The following is a 26,909-nucleotide window of genomic DNA, read 5'->3' on the forward strand; positions in this document are numbered from 1 at the left end:
TATGTGTTACAGTTCTGTATAGCATTTATATGATACAAGGATACCCTTAATGATTGAATTGGACATGTTGTCAAGTCAGTTAATTCAAAAAGTCAGGGTACAACATTAATATTTCTTTATATTCTCTCATATATTACACTGGTCTGGTCTGAACTTGGGGCCCATTGATTACACGGTGATGCAGTCACCACTAAGTCTTCAAGGAGGCCCAACTATTGATTATGATAAAGCATACAGTATATTTCCAATATACAGTGCCTTTCACTATCAAGTCGCCGTGCAGCGGAGGCAAGCATGCTAGGCAGTGACAGCACGTCTGCCAGCAATTAGACACACAGCTTTATGCTGAACTTGGCATCCAGTTTGCACATGTTTGTGAGTGTTAAGTTGTTAACAAGTGTTTTAGATTGTTTTGTTTTAGTTTATGTATTACTAGTGGTTTTCTGCAGTCTAATTATGTCACGCTGTACGTACAATTTAAAACAAAGAAATTTTATGAATGACACTTACGTTATTACGAATTCTTGTAGGGAAGTTAGAAGGCGTTTTGCAGCAGAATTCCCAGATGTTCCTGTTCCACACAGAGACAGTGTTCGAAAACTTGTGAACAAATTTATGGAAACAAGGTCTGTTCTTGATAAGAAGCGAAGGGTGAAACGGCATGTGCTCACTGAGAAACTAGATGACGTTGGAGCACAATTGGATTGAAAAATACTCATCAAAAATCCCTCCTGCACCTTGAACAAGAAACGGACATTTCCATGACGAGCTACCAAGCTTTTAAACCTGAAGCCATACATTACAAGAATTGAAAGAAAATATGAGAAAAGAAATGCAATTTCAGAGAAACTGATACGTGTTAGTGAAAATTTCATAAAAATATGCCGCAAATGTGTGATGCAGGAGGACATTTCCAACACCTCTTGTAACAAGGTACGTGCTCATTTTAATTCTAACTGTCAATGTAATTTTACGAGCTTATTTCATTACATAGCTAGCAGTTCCAGTTACGTGGATGTTGCATCCAGTTTGCTGGCAGATGCACTCTCACTACCCGGCCTGCTGGCTGCCGCTCCACGGGCAACTTGACCATGAAAGGCACTGTATTTGTGTGATTTCATTAATACTGTTAAAAAATATATTTCAATATGAACGAAATAATTTACTAATAATATATCTGTTTTTTAATTAAGCACTTTACACTAATTTCATTTGGGGCTCAATGCTGCACCTAGAGATGTAATTACGTTCTCAAGTTTTCCTTTGTACCAGAACATACAGCAGTGTCAAAAGATAAAATAAATAAGGAAAGGAAAACATATACACATTCATACTTGAAATGTTAGCATTAGATTTGCTTTAATCAAAAGTTAGAGAAAATCTATATTGCACAAAAATCACATACTTTCTCTCTCTCACACACACACACACACACACAAACACATACAGAGCAATTCTTCACTCATGAAGATTATGCAAGACTAGAACTTATTTATATTATGTAAAACCTTATTGCTGCTTCATTGTCCATTTCAGATGAAGATGCAGGCCAAGTCTGCAGTATGCTAATTTTCCCTCTAATTTCTGCCTGGTGTTTCTCCCCTTGGTAACCACATGAGACCTAGAAAGTAGTAACGGTGTGGCAGCTCATTTGAAAAAAAAATCAGCTTAGATAAATTAATATTACCCATGCAAATAGATTTATTGACATGGCCTAAGCTATCTGCAATCTCTTCTCAAATTTCCAGATAACATCTCAAGACAAAGAACAATAGATAAGCAGAACTATTATATGCCCTTCCCCTCTACTGCAAATGATATGGATCCTAGGCCACCTTTATGGGAACTTTGAGACCGAGGAGACATGCGTGACTTGAAGAAAAAAAACTTCACAAGTAAACACAACCTTTCACACCTAAGCAACAACAAGAAGCACATGTTGCTTGGACTGGGCCTTTTTCTCAATATCGCGCATCATGTCACCTCGGTCAGTTGGTAGCCCATGCTTTTCTAGACTGGATCGAGCCTATGGTGCTTGTCACTTTTATGTGAAATCCCTATGTCACTTGTTGCTTAAATCTGAAAGCTCCCTAACGCCAAAGTACATGTGGTATTCTGAAGTCCGCTGCATGCCACTCATTTAAAAAGCCTTCAGAACAAATGGAAGTAGTGTGGGACTTGCATTTGCTTCTACAGGTTTCAAAATAAGTATCCAGCATGCATACAGCATGCTACTCTGATGTGAAGGATGGCTGAATATAAATTTTCCCCTTATTCTTCAAATGTCATCCAACAGGAATACCTTCAAGATTGTACAGTAATTGGTGATAATGAGTGTTTCTGAATTTCAACAGAAACTATTGGCCTAGCATCTTCATCTGATGAGGACGATGAGTTTTCTTCTTGCGTTGTGGTAATTTCTTTATTCGTCTCCATTTCTTCTTTCCCTCTGAAATTATGTTGATTCCCAATTTCTTCAATACAAGCTACATTTCTTTTAGAACATGGGAGTTCTCCATTTCTCTCATTTTCATCAGACTGTTGAGGATGACTTTTGGTATCCATGTTCTTTGCAGATTTTGAAGGTCCTTCACTGATGGTTTCCTTTTCTACCACAACGTTCTCATCATTTTTATAACGATCCTTGATTTCTGCATCTGAAGTATGTTTTGAAGCTTCACTATTTGAGCTCCGATCTTTCATTATACCTCTCTCTTCTTTTATATCTGAAATTATTTCAGAACCAGATACTTCACCATCCTCATTGCTTGAGCTCTCTTCATTCACTCCAACACTTAAACCATTGATGTTTCTAACAACACTGTCTGAAACACATGCATCATTTTTCATGCCTTCCCCAGTCGTACTACTCTGCAACTCCACTTTAACTTCGACTGATGCAGCGTTGGAGTTTCTTGTTTCTTCCTCCACTTCAATCAACCTCAATTTCTTCTTACTCTCTCCCTCCTCTTCCTTTATTTCAGACTTCACATTATCTTTTGTTTCCCTCTTTATACGTTTCCTGCTGTTAGGTCCGCAGCACTGTGCTAAATACCACTTTCTCATGTGCTGAATTGCTTTGTCCTTGATTGTCCATTCTATAAAACATTCTTTTGTCGATGATATATTTTTGGAGGGGTCATTTTCTGATTTGTATGGTGGGATTTCCACATCTAGCAGCTTTGTGAGGTGTTCTAGAATACCATCCACGTATGAATGTATAACAAGGTCTGCTTTACGATCCTGTAAAAAAACATCAATATGTTAATAAATTTTGCTCCAAACAAGATATTTCTGTGCAAAACCAAGTATTTATGCAACTTTATTTTCTATATATTACGTCACATTAAATTGCAAAGGGTGTCCCACCAAGAACACCAGATTTAATAATGTGAAAAAAATCTATAAACCTCAGATTATCCACTGATACGTACTGCTAAGAACAGTGCTGCCAACCCAACAACAAGACAATGGCGAAATTCAAATCTGGCATTCTTGTTGGGACATTCAAGATTTACAGTTCCATCAGAGTACAGTAGAAACACACAAGATATGAAAAGAGATTCTATGTACATTAGCATATTGAAAAGTGTGTGAATTTTATGGAACGACCTGGCACTCCATACCAATTTCTTTACTGAGCTACAAAATAAATTCACAAGTTAGATCTATGTGTAGCTTGAAGTTTCAGATATGTATACTGCAATGGCCATTGCCAATACTGAACTAAACTAAACACAAAATTTAGAGATTATTTATCGACACAACACTTTCAGAAGTCTGAAATGTCCTGGGAGTTATGCAAAATCATGGAAAAATAATATTTCGCTGTGAATATTGGAGAAGCAAATGCACAGGAATAAACTTAATACTCTGGTAACTACATAAATGTGGTATTAGAAAGGAAATGTTTATTTTGTGTAATAAGTGCAGTTTTTTAATCAAATTTAGGATTATATTCACAATGTTAACACCAAAGAGCTATTTCATATACTGCTTTTGATCCTGAAATGTATTAGTTTCTTGTACCAAAATTCTATTCATTGCTAATATGTGGCCTATTGATTCTCAGCCTATTTGTAACACAGGCAAATAAAATTTTTACAACGTGCTACTGAATTGGAAAAACCAACACTCACATGCTTCGTGGGTTGCAAGTTGCAGATGACCAACCGACCTCCATACTTCCTTGTATTTAGAGGAAGGTTTCCACTGGGTATTATTTGAAGCGTTGTTCCAAGACAAATACTCAAGTCTGCCACACTGAAACATAAAAATATAGTAGAAATATCAATGAACATTTGATACAGAAGCACCACACTGCATAATAAAATTTATATTTAAGTGAACTCCATCTCCAGAAAAGAAAAGGGGATTGTGAAGACCGAAGGTATTTTTTGAGATAGGTTTTATCTAACTGTTGCAAATGGGGTGTTTTCCCAATATCAAATTGTTAAGATTGTTTTATTATATACTCATTACTAGAGCCCAAGATAATTATGTACCAAAATAAGTCAAATATGCCAGCCTCTGTGGCAGAGTGGTTAGCACATTGTGCCATAACGCCAGGGGTCCTGGGTTCGAATCCCAGCTTGGGCATGGATGTTTGCGAGTGTTCATTCATAAATTTCATCATATCATCACTCATCCCCATCTTCGCAAATTAGCCAAAAGTGGCACAAAAAGCGAATTAAAATAACGCAAACCAATCAATCAATCCTTTTTTTTTTTAAATGGAAGGCATCTTTTTTCTTCACCATGTCCCGAATTTAACCTTCCACGCTTTGAGTGAACAATTTCAAGGTTGTCTTGTCAAATGTTTCAGCCATACATTCAGCCATGTGCATATGTGTATTACATATGAAAATGTCAGGAAATATACTGTATTAAATGTATGTTAAATATGAAAGTGTAAAGAAATATGTAAATATATGTGCTTCTGGAGTAAAATATGTAAATAGGGGCATTCCAAGACAATGTGCCCCTGAATCTATTTTTAAAATGAAATACAATGCTTTGGGCCAAAAATGCCACAATTTCACCAATTTAAAAATGTTAACATAAAATAATTACATAATTATCCAGGTTCTAGTCATTATGCACCAGGATATTATCAAGTGTTTGTACATACTGTATGTGTAACAAAACAATGAGGAATTTGTTCATATCCTTGTGCATTATTCTCAACTTCTGTTTCTGGAACCTTTGAGAATGCCAAGGAAACAGGCATGTGCGACGTTTTCATACTGCATGCAAAGTACCGATCTGACTTAACCTTTAGGTGGCCGAGCAGGTTTACGAAAGTAAAGTTCTGGCCCAGGCTTCTCGGTGGGAATTTTAAATTCGAACACTCTTTGGAGGAAAATTGTTATAAATCAGGCACTATGGGAGCAATCGGATAACTTTTGTTTTGCAGCTAAAACATCAGCGCATGCAACCATGTACAATTCAGAACACCGAACCGAGGAAGGGGGCTTGGGGGGCGCGACTCCTGAATTTCAATGGAAAAAAACAAAAATCTGGAGTTTGTTCCCTCTTTCCCCGCTATTTGGAGAGAAGGTGCAAACCTTAGCAATCTTTTCAAAGAATGGACGTTTCTCAAGAGAATGAAACATGTTTCATGTTCCTGGGTGCCATACAAGTTGAATAATGAGCCAAAATGTGAAACTGTTCGGAAATGTGGCATGGATATGTTGCAGAGAGGGAGGTCATCAATGTGAATTTCCCAGGCTTGCTCCAGACCTGTGTCAGAGTTTCCACACAAACATGAGTATGAAGGTCAAAAAAGCACATCCATTTCATAAACAGCACCATGATACCATATGGTATCATCGGGCCAGTACGACCTTACTTTTGATGATACCATATGGTATCATCAGGCCAGTAAAGGTTAATATACATTCACAACAGGCAAGCAATTAGTAAGAGTAAGGAAACTTAGCATCACTTGGGACTAGAGTGGCAAAAATAAAAATGATTACCATGAATTGAAGTCTGCCATGTGTAGATCTTTGATTGGCAGGTCATGTTCCCAATCCAGAATTGTGTCGTGGACTCTTCCCCTGCAAGGACGTCCACCTGGTCGTGCAGCAGGGCAAGACTGGTTCAAGCACTTCTGCCCAACAGATGTTGTTGCTTTCTCACGGACAAACTGCCTGAAATATAAACACTGTTGTAACAGGAAAACAAAATAGTGGATGAATTCAAAATCGTATCACCATATACATCAGACCACACAAATAAAAGAAGCAGATTAGTAATAAAATAAGCCCGACCCTGTGGCCGAGTGGTTAGCACATCGTGCTGCGACGCCAAGGGTCCCGGGTTCGAATCCCAGTCGGGCTTGGTTGTTTGTGAATGTAAAAAAGATAAAAGTAAAGTGTTCCCCTGTGCATAGCACCACGCCATTAAGGCATATAGGGGGTAACGCCCCACACTTTCTTGATCCGGTCGTGAGTGGGGGTGATGTGATCAGCATCACGCCCCTGACCGCCTTTACCCCCCAGGGTTTCCCCCAGGTACCCATGTTATTCGACGCTGGGTAGGCGCCGGGGCCGCTTCCACCGTTAGAAAAATTCCCGGATTTGAACCGGCCGGGGATCGAACCCGGGACCTTGAGCATGGTAGTCAGACGCGTTACCGACTGAGCCACCGCGGCACAAAATGCGAAGTAAAATAAACTAAATCAATCAATCCATCAAGTAATAAAATAAGTAAGTTTTTAATGCAATTAATTCACACTCATGAGGTACACGTGGAAACTACTGCCTTTGACTGTCTATTTATTATTGTTTATTGATTTGGCTTATTTTACTTCACTTTTCTGCCATGTTTGGCTAATTGCGAAAATGAGGACGAGTGATGATATGATGAAACTGATGAAGGGGCACTCACAAAGAACATCCATGCCCAGAATGGGATTCGAACACAGGACCCTTGGTGTCCTACTCCGCACGGAGGATGGCATCAGTGGTGCCAACTTCTGAAAAATATTGGGTGGGCTGAAATCGGAGATTTGCTTTATAATTTTATGCAATAATATGTGTCGTCAGTGTGTTGAGGGTTTTTGTCCCTTGGCCAGAAAATGTAAGCTTTTACATTTAAAAACTGTTGCAGGCTATTTCTGATAAGAATACATGGTTGCTTTTGCCTATTTTGAACCCTAGAGGCACATATAAGTTGGCACTACTAGTCGGCATCTATTGTAAATGCAACCATGCATATTGGCATGTGTAATAATTTACATGAAAAGTGTTCAGTTTTATGCAATGTGAGGTAAAGAATTAACATACCAATGAAGCAGAGAGGAAATGAATGGAAATGGTAGTCAGGTTGGCCAGTAATATTTATGCATCCTACCACACCATTGTATCATTAACAAAGTACACTGGAAAGGAATTACTTACCTGCTACACTGATTGCATTGTTCCACAAACATATTTCCATGTAGCTCTGCAAGGTGGGTACGAGGTAATCCAGAACGTAAATGAAGGCCATCAATATTCTGACTTACAACGTAGTGAATCTTTCCTACACAAAGAAAAAGAAAGCAATAAAAATGTCATTCAAATGCAACAATCGTAGGGTTACAAAGTCATCCTCTTTATTCCGGACATATTCTACATATTCACTTGGTTATAAGCTGGCTGCAATTTGAAAAACAAAATGAAAATATCCTACATTTTCAGCATACAATAGTTATTTATTTTTTGAGCGAATTTATTACTCTACCACCTGATCAATGGAATAGATGGACAAGGTGCATTAATTCTTTTATCAGAAGAAGACATTTTCAATGGATGATGCAAAGTGATGATTAATTATGTAATTATTGTAAGAATTAAAACACTGATTATATTTTACCGAAGATGTTTCAACTCACATCATCTGCTAATATCCTGTAGACATCATAACAAAGAACATAAAACTTGGATTCATAAATCATAATACTGTACAATAAAATGGCCAATACATAAGAAATGTTACATGATTTCTTCAAATTACATGTATTTTTATTATGCCTTTAGTAGACCAAGGAACATATTTATAAATCTTTATGTACATTGTAATGTACTTATGATTAGTTAAAAAAATCATTAAAAATAAATTTCATAATCATTATACTGAGGTAGTAACATCAAAATAAAACTTTCACTTGTTATTTTTCATTGTATTAATGAAATGCAAGGTACTTTGTCCTACATTTTCTATGTTAGGAGTAAATTTTAAGTGTGGCTTACTGATAAAAAAAAAGGTAACTATGCATATTGTGTGTTGACAGTCTAGCACTTTCTTGATTTGATTTAAATTTAAAATTTTGGGTGCGTCAGCACTAAGGCTATTTTGCACCCATCACATTATACGGGGTCCAGCCCCTTATCGTTACACATAACAACTCTAACGTTGCAGAACTAAAATCATAAAATATTAAAATCTTCTGACTTTCGTTAAAAGCTGAGGCTGTAAAGGAGCACTCAGCACGAATAAGGACAAAACACAGGACAACACAAACAAAATTATTCTGGCCATGGGGCAGTCACCAGAGCCTCGTTAGTCTACAGTCCAGGGTGTACTACGTGAAAGTGAGGTTGACTATTAGGTGCACTATGTGGAAGGAGCACCCCTTACACCCCTCTAGCACTTCCTGGTGAATTTAACTGTTAGTATTATTTTAACATAATATATCAGTATATCATTGAACGCCTGTTCGGTGAAAGAATAAACTTCAAAATTCTACTTTTGTATTTTCCGTTGAAAGCCAGGGAGGGTCACATGAACTGCTGAACCAATCGGCTTGGTTCAGTTGCTGTGGTGAGGGGAAATTCTTGCGGTATTCTACTTTGCCAAATTTTTTGATTCGAGTCATTTTCGAAACATGCGGCACCCTCAACAAGGTCAAGCACGGCGAAGCCTAATGGTCGCCTCTCCCTGAAATGTGAGCGAAGGGTGCATGTTGACAGCAAAAGGTGTTGTGTACGACTGGACAAAAATCAGGCATATAGCAACACCACTTTTCCTCTCTTGAAACTTCCACAACTGGAGGTGAAAATTCTGGGTTTCCTCAAGTTTTTTCTTTGGCCGGTTGGACTTTAAATAATCCTTAAATACTTATCATGATACTTTGTTTCTCTTCTACAAGCAAAACCTTCTGCATGAAGAACATTCAATTTTGAAAACTCTTGGATTCTTTCAGGAATTAAATATCAAGTCAACACAAAGAAAACCTGCCCCAAAGAAGACACAATAATAATAAATATGAAATACTTGGATATCTTGGTTACAAAACTCACCAGCTTTAATTAGCTCTACAATTGCCATGTGTGTTTTAGTGGGAACTGCATCATTGAATGACACATTGATCTCGGGTTTCAAGCCTTTTGCTTCCAACGTCCACACTCCTTTGGGACCCCTTCACAGATAGAGAATAGAAAGCATTTATTATACCTGATACCAACATTTTATAGATATCACCATGAGCTGTGTAAGAAGTAACTGCTTTAGGAACCTTTCAGACTGAAGTGACCAGTGTCTCTTGGAAACTAACCTTCATAAATAAACATAACTTTTCAAACTGAAGCAACATGACTAAACTGCACGTGTACCTCAAACTGGGTAATTTTCTAAATACCATTCTTCTTTGATGCCTCAGTCTGTTATTCGCACATGTGCGTTGAATAGTTTGCTTTAGGCTGTAGAGGTCCGTGTTGCTTGTTGCTTCAGTATGAAAACCCGCACGTTGCTTGTCACTTGTTACCTGTCACCTGCAGCTTGTCACATCAGCCTGAAAGCTCTCTTAGACATGGGCTAACATGATGAAACAGATCAAATGCAAACACAGCCCCCAAATATGCCAGGGTTCCCCAAACCTTTTCGTTTCACGGCACCCTTAAGAGTTTCAAGAATTTTCCTCAGTGCCCAAGTCAGAATGTAGGCCTATGTAACACTTGCAACGCTCTGTTAGTATGGTTAGGGTGCTTGCCAAGTTGAAAACTAACATATATTTAGATTCAGAAACATTTTATGTGAAAAAATACCAAATAAGCATGTATTTGGAACAATCATATCATTGATTGAATTTCAGTGAAAATATTGGAACATTTTGCCTGTAAGCCAACCACGGTGCCCCAGGGTGCAGCGGCGCACATTTTGAGAACCACTGCCATATGCCATCCCTCACCTATTTATGTAAAAGTTGTTTAATACGTTAAAAACTTATGAAACACCATTGTGCTTCCCTCTCATGACAGAACAGATGAAAAAGGTTAGCAGTTTGAGAGCCATCCTCTTTCACTGCACACTATAACATAATCCACCTTCTCACCTCTTCACTCTGAAAGCGAGGATTGAGTTGTGATTGTGTAATGATTTTAAGAAGTTGTACAAGAGAATAAGGAAGGAAATGAGTGAAAAGTACTTTTGAAGTTCTCAGAAATTAACTCTGCATTCGAACTAAGAGCACAAATCTGACATGCTTAACCTACTCACTTTATTATGATTATTGGAATAAAATTTTCATATGCAGTGCAAGCCTCAGCTACTAGACGGGTCACAGGTGGCAGATAGTTACCCCCCCCCCCTTTTAGATACGAAGAGGAGCTGCAAACAAGGGGAAACCCAAATAAACAGTCCACGATCGAGGCAGCAAGACTATCAGGGTGTGGAGGGTGTTCAGTGGCATGGAAATACTCAGCATATACCACAGATACCCATCGACAGCCTTGTGCCATGGCGAATAAACACCGCCATAAAAGTGTTTGTCCCCACTGCCTTGTGGGCCAGGAGGGATCCAGAAAGGCTAAGGGAGTTGTAACCCCAATTGAAAAACAAGGGTGTACCTGAGAACCCAAAGGTGACAGCCCCACCACCCAGCCAAAAGTAGGCTGTGACAGACCCAATTAGCAGACAGCTGAAAGCATAAATATTCGAGTAAATAGAGAAGCAAGCAAGACTGGAAATTGGAGACAACACAGGCTACAAATAATGACATTGAATTTTGGAACGCTGACAGGAAGGACTGAAGAAATTGTGGATCTAATGGAGAGAAAAGGGATCGATATCTTTGGAATGAGTGAAACAAAATGGAAAGGAAGAGGAGAAAAGACTATAAACTGTACTGGGCACGTACCGAAGAGGGGTTGGATTTTTTGGTCAGAAGTGGAATAAGTGAGGAAGCAGAGAGAGTAAATGACATAATAATAAAACTAAAAATGAATGTAAGTGGAAAAGTAATAGAAATAATCCAAGTGTATGCCCCACAAACACGATGTACAAAGGAGGAGAAAGAAGAATTTGAAGAAGACTTGCAAGAACACGTAGGAAAGGAATGGCAAATTGTGATTGGTGATTTTAATGCACAAGTGGGAAGAGACAGAGAAATGAGGAAGGAAGGAAGGAGGCTACTGAACTTTTGTAAGAAAGACGGACTGTTAGTAGGTAATACCTGGTTTAAGAAGAAATATGACAGCCATAAGATTACAAGATACAGTTGGAATAATGAACAAAAGTCTGTAATAGATTATATTTTGGTAAACAAGGAAGTAAAGATGATAATGAACAACATTAGAGTAAAAACCCAGTGAGAACTTAGACAGAGACCACAAGTTACTAGTAGGAGATGTGAGGGGATTGAAAATAAAAGATAGAAGGGAGGAACAAGAGAGAAAGATAAGAGAGTGGAAATTGAAGGATAAGATGAAAAAAGAGAAGTATCAAGAAATATTGCAGACAAAAGTGCCAAGAGATGAACCCAAAGGAGTAGAAACAGAATGGATAAGATTTAAAACAGAATTAGTAGATGCAGCTGAAAAGGTATGTGGACAAGCAAGAAAAGAAAGAAACACCAGGGTGGAATGAAAGAACTAGAGAGGCAGTGAAAAACAAAAATCATGCATTTAGAAAATGGTTTAAAGTTAAATCACAAAATGCACGAAAAGAGTACACGGAAAAGAAGAAAGAGGCAAGAACAGTAATAAAGGAGGGAAGAAGAAAGTGGATCAAAGAATGGGCCAAAGTGCTAGAAGAAGATGCAGATGGGAACAAGAAAGCATTGTATGGATTAGTGAGAGAAAGGAGAAGAGAAAGATGAGACAGCTGTAAGCTAAGGGATGAAAGGGGAAACATTGTAGAAGAGGATGAAGAAATGAGGAGAATGTGGAGAAATCATTTCGAGAAATTGCTGAACGTGAACAAAGGAAATGAACTTGAAGAAGTGAAGGAAAAATTAATCTCACATGGAAAGAAGTGGAGGAGGCACTGAAGATAGGTAGAGCACCTGGAATAGATGAAGTGCATGTGGAAATTATATTAGGAGCCGGAGTGATTGGTGTGAAAACAGTGTGGCAAGAGAGAGAAGTGCCAAGAGCTTGGACGACAAAGGGACTAATAGTTCCCCTATTCAAGAAGGGTGACAGAAAGAAATGTAAAAACTACAGAAGAATAACACTAATGTGACACTCTTCAAAGGTGTATGAAAAAATATTAGAGAATAGAATAAGAGAAGTAACAGAGATGGACAGAGAGGAACAGTATGGATTTAGAAGAGGCAGATCAACAGTAGATCTGATTAGTCACCATAAGGTAATTACAGGAAAGGCATTAAGAGTATGGAATGATTTGATTATGGCATTCCTAGATATAGAAAAGGCATACAACAGCAAGGGCAGAACAAAGATTTGGAAGGATCTAATAGAGAAAGGAATAGAGGAAGAGATAGTGTGTAGAGTACAGAGCACATACAAGAACAACCAGAGCTGTGTGAAGACACAAGTGGGAAGAATGGAGTGGTTCAGTATAAGTAATGGACTAAAACAGGGAAGTGCTCTTTCCCCACTGCTCTTCATAATTACAATGGGTGTAATCAACAAAAAATGGTGGGGACGAAGACAGAGGAAGAGATGAAGGTCCTGTTGTTTGCTGATGACTTAGTAATATGGAGGAACAGGGAAGAAGAAGTACAGAGACAGCTTGACAGTTGGAATGAGGGGGTGTAAGGGGTGCTCCTTCCACATAGTGCACCCAATAGTCAACCTCACTTCCACGTAGTACACCTTGGACTGCAGACTAACGAGGCTCTGGCGACTGGCCCCATGGCCAGAATAATTTTGTTCGTGTTGTCCTGTGTTTTGTCCTTATTCGTGCTGAGTGCTCCTTTACAGCCTCAGCTTTTAACGAAAGTCAGAAGATTTTAATATTTTATGATTTTAGTTCTGCAACGTTAGAGTTGTTATGTGTAACAATAAGGGGCTGGACCCCGCATAAAGTGACGGGTGCAAAATAGCCTTAGTGCTGACGCACCCAACATTTTAAATTCAAATCAAATTCAAATCAAAGTTGGAATGAGGAAATCAGAACAGCAGGAATGAAATTCAACACAGAAAAGAGTGAGGTGCTAATAACAACAAGAAACAGTGCCAGAAATGTACCAAGAATAAAGATGGACACAGAAGAGTTGAGGGTAGTGGAGAGAAAGCATAATTGAGAGAAGTGGAAAAATAGATGAGAAGGTAAACAGAAGAGGACAAATGGGAGGTGAACTCTATCAAAGCGTTCACAGATTAATATGGAACAGGGATGTACCTATGAAATGCAAGAAGGTAATATATTGATTGATTGATTTGCTTTATTTTACTTCACTACTTGTGCCACTTTTGGCTAATTTGCAAAGATGGGAATGAGTGCTGAAATTGATGAATGGACACTCACAAACATCCATGCCCAGGCCAGGATTCAAACCCGGCACCCCTGGCGTCATAGTGCGATGTGCTAACCACTCTGCCATGGGGGCCGGCAAGAAGTATTATATAATACATACTATGTATCAATAATGATGCATGGAGCAGAGACTTGGACAATGACAGAGAGAGACAAAAGAAAGGTGCAGGCAGTGGAGATAAAATCCTTAAGGAGCATATTGGGGAAGACTAGAAGGGATAGAATAAGGAATGAGGAGATCTGACAGACAGTGGGGGTGGTGAAACTCCAGGACAGAATAGATCAGGCACAAATGAGATGGTTTGGACACATGAAGAGGATGGATGCAGAAAGACTACCACTAAGAGCTTATAATGCACAAGGAGTGGGAATAAGGCCAAGGGGGAGACCAAGATGTCGGTGAAAAGAGCAGGAGAGTGTTAGGAGAAGAGGACAAGATTGGAACAATGTTGATGGAGAGGAGTGGTGGAAGGCCAGAAGAAAATGGAGAGGCTTGACTTCTATGCCGACCCAGTCAGAGGCAGGAAACGGCAAAGGATGATGATGATGATGTGCAAAATAAAATTATACAAAACGTAAATAAATACAAAGTGAGCACACCACTTTGACAGGTTTTTTACCTGGTAGCAGCACTCAACACAAATGGAAGTACTGTTCTGCAGAACATGCACAACGGGTATTCAGTAAGCCTCTTTAATATGTAGTTATATAGACAGTGGATTTTTTCTGGCAGTACAAAACGATATGCTGTACTGGCACCTTTTTATAGGTGAGAATAAAACTCATAACATTTTGTTTTAACGATAGAAATGTGTGTGTCTAATTACATGGACATTTTGGGTATTGCGATTGTTGTTTGGTGTATTTTACGTAGCTTTTCTGCCACTTTTGGATAATTTCAAAGATGAGAATGAGTGATATTAGGAGATTGATGAATGGACACACACAAAGAATACCCATGCCGGGATTCAACCCCAGGACCCCTGGCATCGTAGCATGATGTACTAATCATTATGCCATGGAGGTCGGCAGGTCTTACGTCGAAGTGACACGCGACAAGTTAAAAGTGACATATATCACTTGGAAACAAACCCTCAGACATAAAAAGTATCAAAGCAACATGACAATATGCACTTATCTCTCATAATGAGCTATTTTCTCAATAGTGTGCATTGTTCTGCCTTGATCTGTTGGTAATGCAACGGTCAGACTGCTGTCTCTTCTTACTTCTATCTTAAACTCAAGTGGTACCTAGAGGGGGGCAGGGGTTATAAAATTTGGGCCTCTAGGCTATCCCTTGTTTTGAGCCATGCTGGCATTATTATTATTAACATTATTTTCCTGTAGTTTACGGTTATTACAAGCATAAGAAAACAGTTTTTTCTTTGTGACGTTTCAGGAGAACACACGCTCCTTTCATCAGACATTTATTTTCATTTATTTATTTTTATTATTATATTATTTATTTATAACCATTGTTATAACTGTATCTTTAGTCAAAATGAAAATAAATGTCTGATGAAAGGAGCGTGTGTTCTCCTGAAACGTCACAACGAAAAACTGTTTTCTTATGCTTGTAATAACCGTAAACTACAGGAAAATAATTCTATCATGCAAGCAATGCGTACATACAAGAAAAACTATTATTATTAACAGTTTTGATAGCATGGTATTTCACTTATGATAGTAATTAATTACACTTTTAAACTTTAAAATATAAAATTACAATGAACAGCATGCGAGAAGGATTCAACAATATCATGGGAAAATACACTTGTCCCATATTAACATTAAACATTCAAAATTCTTGATACAGCAGATATAAAAAAATCAATGCTAAGATAAGTTCTGCACTGGAACTAATGATTCTACAATCATACTACATTGTAAATAATATAAACAGGCCACATTTTTGTTAGGAAATACTTCCTTTCTATTTTGTTTGACTTCCCCCTGAAAAACCCATACAATTTTCCATTACAAATACATTTTCAAACCAACATCTCAAATGTTATTACAAAGATTACCTGAAGTCTGGAATACCAGCTGCTGTGCTTATGCCTGCTCCTGTATGAACCACAACATGTTTTGCTTCATTTATCCATTCTGCTAAAATTGCAATCTTGTCAGCTACAACTTCCTCATTATCAAATTTCTGTAATGAAAAAAAGTATTTTTCTATAACAGTAACATGCCACATATTTATTTCAAGTTGTAATAAATGCAACTCATTTCTGAAGAGATATTTTCACTTTATGGCTCAGCTATAATAACTTCTATCCACAAAACAAAATGCTATCACAAGATACCCTATTAAAAACTTCAGTAAAGAAACTAGTAACAATGAGGTATAGTATAACAAGCATACATGGCTTTATGTTAATTGGTAAATTTCTTATATTGGACAAACGGCTGAAATTTTCTAGTACATTTAATTTGAACATTCATACTTACATATTCTGCATTGAGAAACATTGTTGAAGGTGGCATCTCGCTTATTTCACGGAAATAAGCTTGGATGGTTCGTACTTATCAATTATGTATTGCGGAACATAGTTGAAGGTGCCATTATCCTTTTTACACGAAAATAACATCGATCTTTCACATTACGAGTAATTCTTTTGGTTCCTTTCGTCCGTTATGGAACATACAATAGGGCGCGCACAGCTGTGGATCATCGCGCGTCATGCTTGTGTTTTGTCCATTTGGAGTGGGTATGCAGTGTTTCAACCTTCTTAACTGAAAAAATACCTACTTTCGTGTTCATTATGTCATCATAAACCATTGATGGATAGCCCCAAAAACCATTCACGATAGCCCCATCAACCACTGACAGATAGCCCCCAAAACCATTCACGATAACCCCACGAACCATTGACAGATAGCCCCAAAAACCATTCACGATAGCCCCACGAATTATTGACAGATAGCCCCAAAAACCATTCACAATAGCCCCACGGACCATTTCCGGCAAGGTTAGGTTAGGTTGGGTTAGGTAAGCATAGTTAAAAAAAAATTCTTGTAAAAAAAGGCACGTCTGGAAACACTGGCGAGACCGCGTGACTTTCGACGTTTGCGCCATCTGCAGATACGTAATGGAAACAACGGCATAATGTTGTCGCTTTGCACAAAATGCAAGTTTATTATATCAAAAGTGCTTATTTCTTGTTGTGCATCATTCTACGGTGAGAAAATACCTCCACGAACTTTCAAAATGCTACAGAAACTCATTTCCGTATGTAGTTTCTTCTGTAAAAATGAAGAAATGTGTCTCTGATATTACCGTTGTTTTAAATTAAAAATAGGTGTCACTACTACTGTCACCAGGTAGTGAGAATAGCAGAAAGTGCTGAAAACCACAAATTACATGATCAGGTGTTGGGAAGTATTTACCGAAGTAATTTTAATGCTAATAGCCTAAACCTGACCTCCCTAACCTAACAACGAAAGAAGTTAGGAACGTAATACCCTTTCATGCTCATGCGACATATTAGCAGCACCAGTCCATATCAGAACTCCATGCGCAATGGCGTACTCAGGATTTTTCTTTCACGAGGGGCTGGAATTGTACAGGTGGTTAGTACATAGATGCTTTTAGGGGGGGGGGGGGGGTGGAATACACACGTATGATATTTCGTATTTTTAAAACTTTCCACTCTTAAAAATGGCAATCATGGGTCATTTTTGAGAGGCATGCATTTACCACTCTGGTTTTTCCCTACTTCTTCGCTGCTTTTATTTGAAAATGTTGATTTTTCAAACTTCAGGAGGGGGCTGTAGCCCCATAAGTTCCTCCCTTTGCGTACGCCAGTGATCCTGCTGTATTTTTCCAACTCCATGGCATACAGAAAAAGTACCGGTCTCCTGCACACACACCCCAGCTTCGTACACATCAACAGTTAAGAATACACACATCCATGTAGCAGGCCAGGTTGTAGATCATGCACATGCAGTTTAAAATCTCATGAAAATAGCTCAAAAGATAGCTAGCTTTACCACCTGTTGAAAATAGTCATTCCGATAATTTAATGTTTGCTTTAAATGCGTTCTCCCAAACAATATCATCGATTTCAATTTCAACAACATTCGGTAACAGTAGTATAAGCCGGAGACGGATTTCTTAAAATTTACAGGAGAAAAGACGAGAAAGTACTTATGGAATTGCATTCTTGAGGACTTTCTGAAGCCGGAGAAATTGATTTTTAGAATCGTGCAACGTATTTTGCTTGTAAATAAGGAATTTTTCATCAATCATGCATCTCCGTTGTACGATAGCTCGTGCCACCATTACCGTCGACTACGTGAATCAAATGTTCCATGCGTTCGATAGCCCCTCACAGTGTAGAATAGAATAGAATAGAATAGAATAGAATAGAATAGAATAGAATACTTTATTAGTCATTAGACAACATGATTGCAATAGACTTCGTCATAATAAGTATATAAATACTAATATAAAAAATTACAAAAGAAAAGAAAATTAAAAATACATATTAAAATATTACACATTCAACAATACAGTTTGGAAATTACACTACATGTTTTATTACAGCGAAAGCAATTGGAAAATAGTACTCTATTTTGATTACAATACAAGTCATGTACAAAAACCCATTTTACAGCTCTGTGATGCATTATGAGTAGACATTTACATTTTACAGGCCCTGACGGAAGTGTTCTTCAAATTCCGTGACACTATATATACAATATCGTACTAATATATTATTAATGTGTTTAGCAAACTGCTTGTTTTCTAAATTACGTATAGAAGCTGGTAGCAAATTGAATAATCTCATTCCATTATGTTTAAAATTTTGTTGAGTCTTGCATAGTCTAGCATATGGCATTTCTATATTCAGATTGTGCCTTGTATTATAGTCATGTACATTAGAACACAACCTAAAACTGGGGAGGTTTTCCTTTATGTACATTAAACTATGATAAATATTTATAGAGGGTACTGTCATAATACGGTATTCCTTAAAGAATTCCCTACATGACTCCATATCCTGTACTCCTTTAATACAACGTATAGCCTTCTTTTGCCATTTAAAGACTTCCTTTGCACCTGTAGAATTTCCCCATAGTAAATTTCCATACAGTAAGTGTGAATGGAAAAGAGCGTAGTACACAGAGATCATCATTTCTTCACTTACAGACCTTTTTAATTTCCGCAATAGATATAAGACACGGGCAAGTTTCTTACATAGTTCCTGGGTATGAATTGACCAGCTTAATTTTGTATCTAAATATATGCCAAGCAATTTTACATAATCCTGATTATTTAAGGTGCATGGTGGGTTATTTAAGTAGAAAAAGTGAGTTTCTGTTTTTGTCGTATTTAACACCAAGCTATTTGTTTTAAACCATAAAGAGGAAGCATTTAACATTTCTTTATTTTTGATACTAAGGTTAAGTATACTATGATCATTTGTAATAAAGGTAGTGTCATCAGCATAGATAGCTGTTTTATACGGTAGGCAATTAGGTAGGTCATTCATATAAACTAAAAACAAAAATGGACCTAATACTGATCCTTGGGGGACACCAGACAAAACGTCTAGCTCATCAGATTTCTTATTATTAAATTTTACTATCTGTCGTCGATTAGTGAGATAAGACTTAAGAAGGGATAGTTCAATACCCTTTATTCCATAATACTGTAGTTTTTTAAGCAAGATTTCATGCGCAACTGTATCAAAGGCCTTACTTAAATCTATCAAAGTTGTACATGTATATGAGCCAGACTCGAAACCATTAATTATCTCATTTACGACCGTCTCTACCGCATTAATAGTAGATAACCCCGATCTGAATCCAAAGTGGGCTACATTAATAAGTGAATTCTGTTCAAAATAAGGGGTCAATTGTTTTTTTACACAGTACTCTATAATTTTAGAAAACACTGGAACAAGGGATATAGGTCGGTAGTTACCGGGGTTATCTCTGTCACCCTTTTTGTGGATAGGGACTGTTATAGATATTTTTAGGTTATCAGGAAAAATACCATCATTTAATGTCCCATTAATAAGATATGTAATTGGAAGTGCTATTATGTCAATTATATGCTTTATAATAAATGTTGATAGATCGAAAAAATCTTCACTATAGGAGTTTTTCATTTTTGACACAATAATTAAAATTTCATCTGTACTAATCTGTATCCACTTAAAATTTATATGATTAAATTGTGGGAAACTTTGCTTACCAAGATAGCCATTAAGATCATTGTTGACATTTTCTTCATAGTTCACAGGAATTTTGTTTAAATGTTCTTGATTGTTTATAAAGAAACTATTAAACTCATTGGGTGTGATACTTGGCAACTTTGTTTCGTCCGTTATCTTTGTTTCCTTTTTGATTATTGACCAGGCAGCTTTGCATTTATTACTTGCCTTAGCTATGTACTCTTCATTAGCTTTTAGCTTAGCTAATTTTATTTCCTTTCTAAATTTTTTTTTTAATCTCATTATAGTTCGCCATTTTTGGCATTATCATGTAGTCTGAGCATAATAGCTCTAAGGTTCGCTAATTTAGGAGTGAACCATGTTAGATGTGTTCTCATTTTCTTCTTACCAGTGCTGATAGTTCTGTATTTTATTGGACAGCACTCATTATAAATATCGACAATTGTATGTGTAAATTTGTTCCATGCTTCAGTCAAATTATTACAGGTACTTAACAATTCATAGAAATTTATTTCATTAAGGCTATCTCTGAGGTTTCTTATGTTAGTTTCACCAAGCAATCTAAAACTTGTAGTTTTTGAGGTGGGGGGTGTGTTATAAATTAAAATTGGTAAAATAAGCCACAGACCGCTGTGGTCTGATAAACAGGGATCAATAGTTCCACAGGATATCATGTTTCTGTTAACATTAGTGATCACATTATCAATGCAAGATTTCATTCTAGTTACTTGATCATTAGCATAATAATAATCATAAGACCTGAGAGTATCACAGAATGATTTCTTTACAGCATTATCAATTAGAACATTTATGTTTATATCTCCCAAGTAAACAACATCAAATTGCTTGTACTTATCAATGGACCTTGTAAGTTTTTCCCATTGTAACAAAAACACCACGCGGAAGTTTGACAAGATGATGTGTGAGCGGTTTTTTTTTCCAATGTAAGGTAAGACTCTAGTTTACGTCCTTTTCCTAAGGAATACGTGTCATATATCGTTGGAAAGCTTATTTTATAAGGAATTCAACAACGTAAATCCCAAAGCGAGCAAAAATTTCCTGAAGGAGTAAATCGAGAAAAACCGATGTTGACCGGATATGCGCAATTGAACGTACTGAGGAATTTTTTAGATGATGAAGCACATATTTAGGGGTGAAATGAGTGCTAATGGAACCTAACCTATCAGGCCTAACCTAACCTCGTAGGCATACCTCGACCCCGTGAATGGATAGTGGGGCTATCGGGAACAGAAAGTGTAAAAAGAAAAAGGTACTTACCCGAAGAGATGCCGGGTGCCGCAGCACCATCGCGCACTGCGAACGCAAAGAAGCAATCACCATGCAGATAAGGACGTAAAGTAGAGTTCAGCCTCAATTTTCGCTTAAAAACCTTTTGTTAATAGTTTATGCGGCATTTATCGGTTCATAAGTTTTGAAACACTGCATATCAGCTGACGATAGACAACGTGAGTCAAAATTTGCCCGCCGAATTAGCAACGACGAATAAATGATTATAATGTTACAAATAACGCTTTTTTCATGAAAAAAAGTGATTTCCAGCTTGAAAAATCTTCCGCTATGCATATGAGGTTAAGTAGCAATGATTTTTATTTGAAAACAAACGAGTTTAATGTGTCTCCGGCTTATACTACTGTTACCCAACATTCTATTACATGTCCCCATTTTCAACTATAGTCTGGCTTTCGTTATTCCTCCATCTACAAGGAGTAAATTTTTAAAAATAACAATGATAAAAATTTCATAAATGATGCTAAAACTTACTTCATCCAAGCCTAGCTTCCCTTTATTTGTGTACGGAGACAAACCATCGGCGTAACTACACGACATGTTGAATTAGAAGCTACCTTATTCCACTCAATTATTTCTTAATACGATCGACCTTACATATTTTCTATAAAAAACGTTTTACAAATAATTGTAATCAATAACTTTTTAGTTTGCATTTTCACTGTTCTTGTTTCCTTCCTTTCACATAGTAGACGATCCATCCAATCGAGCCATGTATTCGAATGCGCAACCAGTTTCTCGGCATGCGCTCAAGAAAGCAACAGTCAGCCTGTCAGTCAGTCAACTAACAACAGCTCGGATGCTTCCAAATGTACTGAGCACAATATTCAGATGTAGCACTTTATTAAATAAACAATAGAAAATCAGGCTATATTTAACTCAAACTGAAGATATAAAATATGCCGTTCACGAATTTTATTGAATGCGTGTCTCTTCATGCATTATTATTTTTTCCCAAAACAGATTCGGTACCAAATTTGACTTATGATGGTAAAAATGGCGACAGCTATACTCAATCCAGTCAATGTATCCAGTACGGTATGTTGTTTGTACGATGCTCAGCAGTTACTATGCTACAGAGGAATTGGAGCAGTAAGAGAAGAAGGGGGGATATATTCAGGGAGAATAATCCCACAACACGAATACAAACCAATACTTTTAAGAAATCATGGGAAATAAATGAAGACCAAATTTAAATATTCTCTACTCTCCATTGAATGTTGTAATATTCTTCTAACATCTCGTTGGCTCTACATTGGGGGGGGGGGGGGGGCACGCCCACTCGAGCAGGTGGATCAGCTGATGACCTTGAATTGAATGCATGCACTCTGGAACGATACCAACTTTAACATAGGGGGAATGTGATCTGTGTTGTAACCGCAAGCAGCATTGGACGTCGTCTGGAGTACCGGCCGAAGGACGCAGAAAGGACATACGTGGACAAGTGGTATTGAAGCCGACAGCGAAATAAATCAGTGTGTGCAGAGAATTATTGCATATTGTAATCCAGTATGGCATCCACGGAACGGATAATAGATACAAACTGTATGACGTTAACGCGTTTTGTTTTAGCGGAGCAGAAAAAGGTTCCAGAGGCAGTGGGAGATTTAACTCAGTTACTGAGTAGCTTACAATCAGCTGTTAAAGCAGTCAGTTCAGCAGTAAGAAAGGCCGGAATAGCAAAATTGTAAGTGTGGAAACCTTTCTATTAAATTGTTTTTCCCATGTCAAATGTCCTTACTTAATAGAGCTTTGGGGCTCACCCAGCCTCTAATCAGTATGTACCTGCGGTCAAGAAGGACGAAAAGGGCCTCCCCCATGGCGCAGTGGTAGCGTCATTGCCTTGTAATCAAGGGGTCCCGGGTTCGATACCCGGTGGAGGCACAAGTGGTTCGGATCCCACTTAAAACTGTAGGTCCAGTCCCGGTTAGCCTTACTGTGCATAAAGTGGACTTAAAATACCAAATCAAATCAAACCAAGAAGGACGTAAACTAGAGTCTAGCCATCCACACATCTTATGTGCTTTCATCGATGGTGCATTACACAGGGGATAGATACTACAGCCTTTACTTGAATTACGTGTTGATGGGTAGCATATTTATAAGAATAAACTTTGGAAGGTGGTTCTCTTACTTCTCCATATAATACCTTAGAATTACCATGTGGAACTTCATGTTGCAGACCATGTCAAATTTTCATCATATATATTTTTGTAGAAAGAAATTAAAGATTCAAATTGTGGTAGAGTCACTTCATGTACACATTTCTTTGTAGTGGTGAGTTAGTTCTCCATTTTATAGAAATGTTGCAAGAAACGGATAGACATGGAACACCTTCTGAAATTCAGGGGACATTCCATTAAAGGATAACTGGCCATATGTCACCTGCCTTCTTACAGTAATAGAACTCGACACACATATCTGATATATGCCTACTCTGCTGTAGGCATATACATTGCTGTATTAACTACCAAGCTAACTGTGTCATTTCTTACTGAACCTAGAGCATGACGTGACAGGCAGACTTGCATAATCCATGCTGATCTGCAAATGGAGTGGTCAGTGTAGCCAGAAGTCCCAGGTTGTGTTTCTGCATTCATTTTTATTGTCACAATTGACCAAAGAGCTTTAAAGACGATGTAAAATTCACATTGTATCATCATACTTAGGTAAGAAGTTAAGAATCATGGTAACAGTTCCGTATATCGGAAACACGTTAAAAGCGGATACGTATTTTGTGTTTCGCATGGTTCGTACTTACCAATTGTGTATTGTGGTACATAGTTCAAGGTGCTATTATGCTTTTTACACAAAAACAAAAACAATTTCTCACATAGTGATTTTTTTTTTATTCCTTTCTTCACTTCCTTAACACACAATATGGCGGCCACATCTTGACTCACGTGGTTATGCAGTGTTTCCAACCATCTTCACCGAAAAATACCTACTATCGTGTTCGTCACCGGTGGAAATTGTTCATTATGCACTGGTAGCTGACGGATAGCTCCGCAAACCATTATGCACGGTAGCTGACTGATAGCCCCATGAACCATTTCTGATATGGTTAGGTTTGGTTCGGTTAGGCAAGCATAGTGGGAAAAAAAAGTGGTTGGAAACACTGACAGGGGCTTACGTCATCAAATGTACACAGCATGCAGTTCACGTAGCGAAAGCATGGCAATTGTGCGTTGGTGACTTATTTCTCTTGAAAAATACTACATGATTTCCCGGTCAAATAGATTCCACGATGAAATAAAATACTTCGTCGAAGGTTGGAAAGCTTGCAGAAACTCATTTCCATAAGTAGTTTCTTCTGTAAAAATTAAGAAATGTGTTTCTGATATACTGAACTGTTACCAGAATAAATAAATAAACCAATGAAATTGTGAGGAAAATTGAGAAGTTATTTGCAAGGAAGTTGTAGGCTCTAGTTTAGCAAGCATGCTAAAAGTCGATATAATGCTCATCACATTTTACCACACAGTTCAATGAAAAGTTGCTTTACAAGCTTTTGCTCTTAAAGGGTTGTGTCAAAAGTTTGGCAAGGTTTAAGGCCAGAATACAACGTGCCATCATCGGGAATATAACTTAGAGTCCCTTGATTCCATTGGTCAGTACACTTTCGAGATTTAGTTTTAATATTATTGGCAGGAGTTATACTGTACATGGATTTACAATTAAATGTACTTCTCACTATCCTTGATATAAACTACTATTTGCATAGAGGGAGTAGGAACATAAAATCAACTGTACCGACTCATGGAAAATGCATTCTCCATTGCTAGATAGTAAGTATCATAGACTATAGGTCTTTTCAGTTCTTACGGTGGGTGCTCTACAAGCTGGCAAGGGAAGTGGCGAGCGGGGAATATTCCACAGAATAAGTACTACGTGCACCTCATTCTACAGGCTGCTGCGTTTCTTATCGCACTGGATTGGTCTCTTCCCAGATCCACACTTCCCTTGCCAGCTTGTAGAGTGCCTGCCATAAGAAATGAAAAGACCTATAGTGGGATTGAATGTAGAAGTAATTTAGAACCTTTTTTTTAGAACGTATTTAGGGATATTATTTTAATGCTAAGAGAAGTGACCCACCTAACCTAGCTACGAAAGAAAAACCAGTGTCAAGTTAACATGCAGTAAGTAATCGCTAAGACAATGTGTGTTAACAGACGTAAATCGAAATCAAACTATGTAGAAAGTGGATATGTAGCATGATGAAATTGCAATAAAACAAGAGGAACTTGGGTCCATTTTGCATGCAATTTGCCACTAACAAAACTTCGATGTTGTATTTAATAACAGACACCAAAAGCAATGTGTAGGAGACATACACCATTTGTATTTTTTATGTTATGTTATTAAAATAATTTTACAAATTTTTTACATACTATATTTGTACTTGACAAAATTTAGTAAAATCATAGCCTGTAATAGATGTTTGTCTTTATGTGATTACTAAATGAAGTATTTCAAACTAGGATAACCACAGTAATGACTAAGGAACAAGGGGGTAGGGGTCAGGTTTAAACAATCGCTGTCCTTAAATAGTTATGAAGAGATAATATACTGGCTTGAGAAACTTTTCTCGATAAACATTGACCCTTGAACCAGGCTGCCTGCCAATCTTTGTGTTCATAATTTTGTCTTGAACTTTGAGAACTGAGATTAGATGGAATTTCAACCACACATGCAAAATTCTATAGAGATGCCAGTAACCAGCAATTTTTCAAAATCCAGTTTCACTCTTGAACATATATTTTAATTAATATTTCATTTTATGTGTTTTTTTCTAATTGCAATGATAATGAGTGGTGTGGGGGCCACTTAGTTTTTCATTACTATTGAAATGAACAGAAAAGTGGAAAAGTTAACTGACTTACAGTTATAGTTCTCATTTCAAAATAACAAGAAACATTTTTCCAAGTACTGTTAAGAGTGGGCTGGAGGTTGGCATGAAAGTAGTTTCCTGGCCCGATGCGATACAGAGACACCTAGCGACATATCAGTGAACTAGCAATTTTTCTCTGTTGTGTCCTAAACTAGAGGAAGAGCACAGGCCGGAGGGCAGAGGACCTCCCCCCCATGGTGGAAAGACTTGCCACCATGTTTCCCCCCTGCCTTCACCACCCCCTCCCCTTCGTGACCGCTGCGAAAGGGCACCACCTGTTTCATTTCATTCTGGTTTCGGCTTCTTTCAAGATTTCTCCACTGGCAAAATATTCACTGCTGGCTGGCCACAGCAGACAGTCAGGACCTTCACAAATGAGATTTGGACTGAATAAATTTTGTTGATTACAGTGGCTGCTATAATTATGTAGAATTTCTCTTTGTGCGGTTGAGATTATAAATTGAGAGTAAAGAAGGTGGTAGAGATTATCAGTTGAAAGTAACGACGAATCAAGTAAGAATAACTAATTGAAAGTACGCTGTGTAAATGTATAGCATACCAGTGATAACAAGGCAGAGGCATACTAGTCGCCATTTACTTTCTTTTTTTTTGTAGGGGGGTTTCGTGTTGATACAAAATTTGTATCTAATAGTAATAAGCACAAACAATAGTAACAGTTATTATTTTAACTACTACGAACAGTGCTGATAATAATTCGAGATGGACGGGAGCGAGACTATTTCGAATTTAAAGGAAAAAGTCTTGGATATGTGGAATGACCTAGGGATAATCAGAAGTGGCGAAAGACAAAC

The 26,909-nt window shown here is 37.6% G+C and overlaps 2 protein-coding genes across 2 annotated transcripts in view; one reads left to right on the top strand and one right to left on the bottom strand.

Annotated features, from left to right (window-relative positions):
- Positions 1-766: 766 nt before the first annotated feature.
- Positions 767-21,877, bottom strand: Sirt6 (sirtuin 6). Its single transcript, XM_083140849.1, has 7 exons — positions 21,681-21,877; positions 15,738-15,865; positions 9,291-9,409; positions 7,407-7,530; positions 5,982-6,155; positions 4,140-4,263; positions 767-3,243 (listed from the first exon to the last, which is right to left on the bottom strand). Exons 1-7 carry the CDS (start codon positions 21,744-21,746, stop codon positions 2,305-2,307), a joined length of 1,674 nt encoding a protein of 557 aa, XP_082996975.1. The 5' UTR covers positions 21,747-21,877; the 3' UTR covers positions 767-2,304.
- Positions 21,878-22,584: 707 nt separating this feature from the next.
- fbp (fructose-1,6-bisphosphatase) overlaps positions 22,585-26,909 on the top strand; it is a 29,781-nt gene continuing 25,456 nt past the window's right edge. The window contains exon 1 of the mRNA XM_083140850.1: positions 22,585-22,893. Within this exon, the coding sequence (XP_082996976.1) occupies positions 22,718-22,893 (176 nt within the window). The 5' untranslated portion in view covers positions 22,585-22,717. The remainder of the gene's footprint in view (positions 22,894-26,909) is intronic.

The sequence above is a fragment of the Lepisma saccharinum genome, chromosome 19, assembly GCF_977018435.1.
Source record: "Lepisma saccharinum chromosome 19, izLepSacc3.1, whole genome shotgun sequence".
NCBI classification, from domain to species: Eukaryota; Metazoa; Arthropoda; class Insecta; order Zygentoma; family Lepismatidae; genus Lepisma; species Lepisma saccharinum.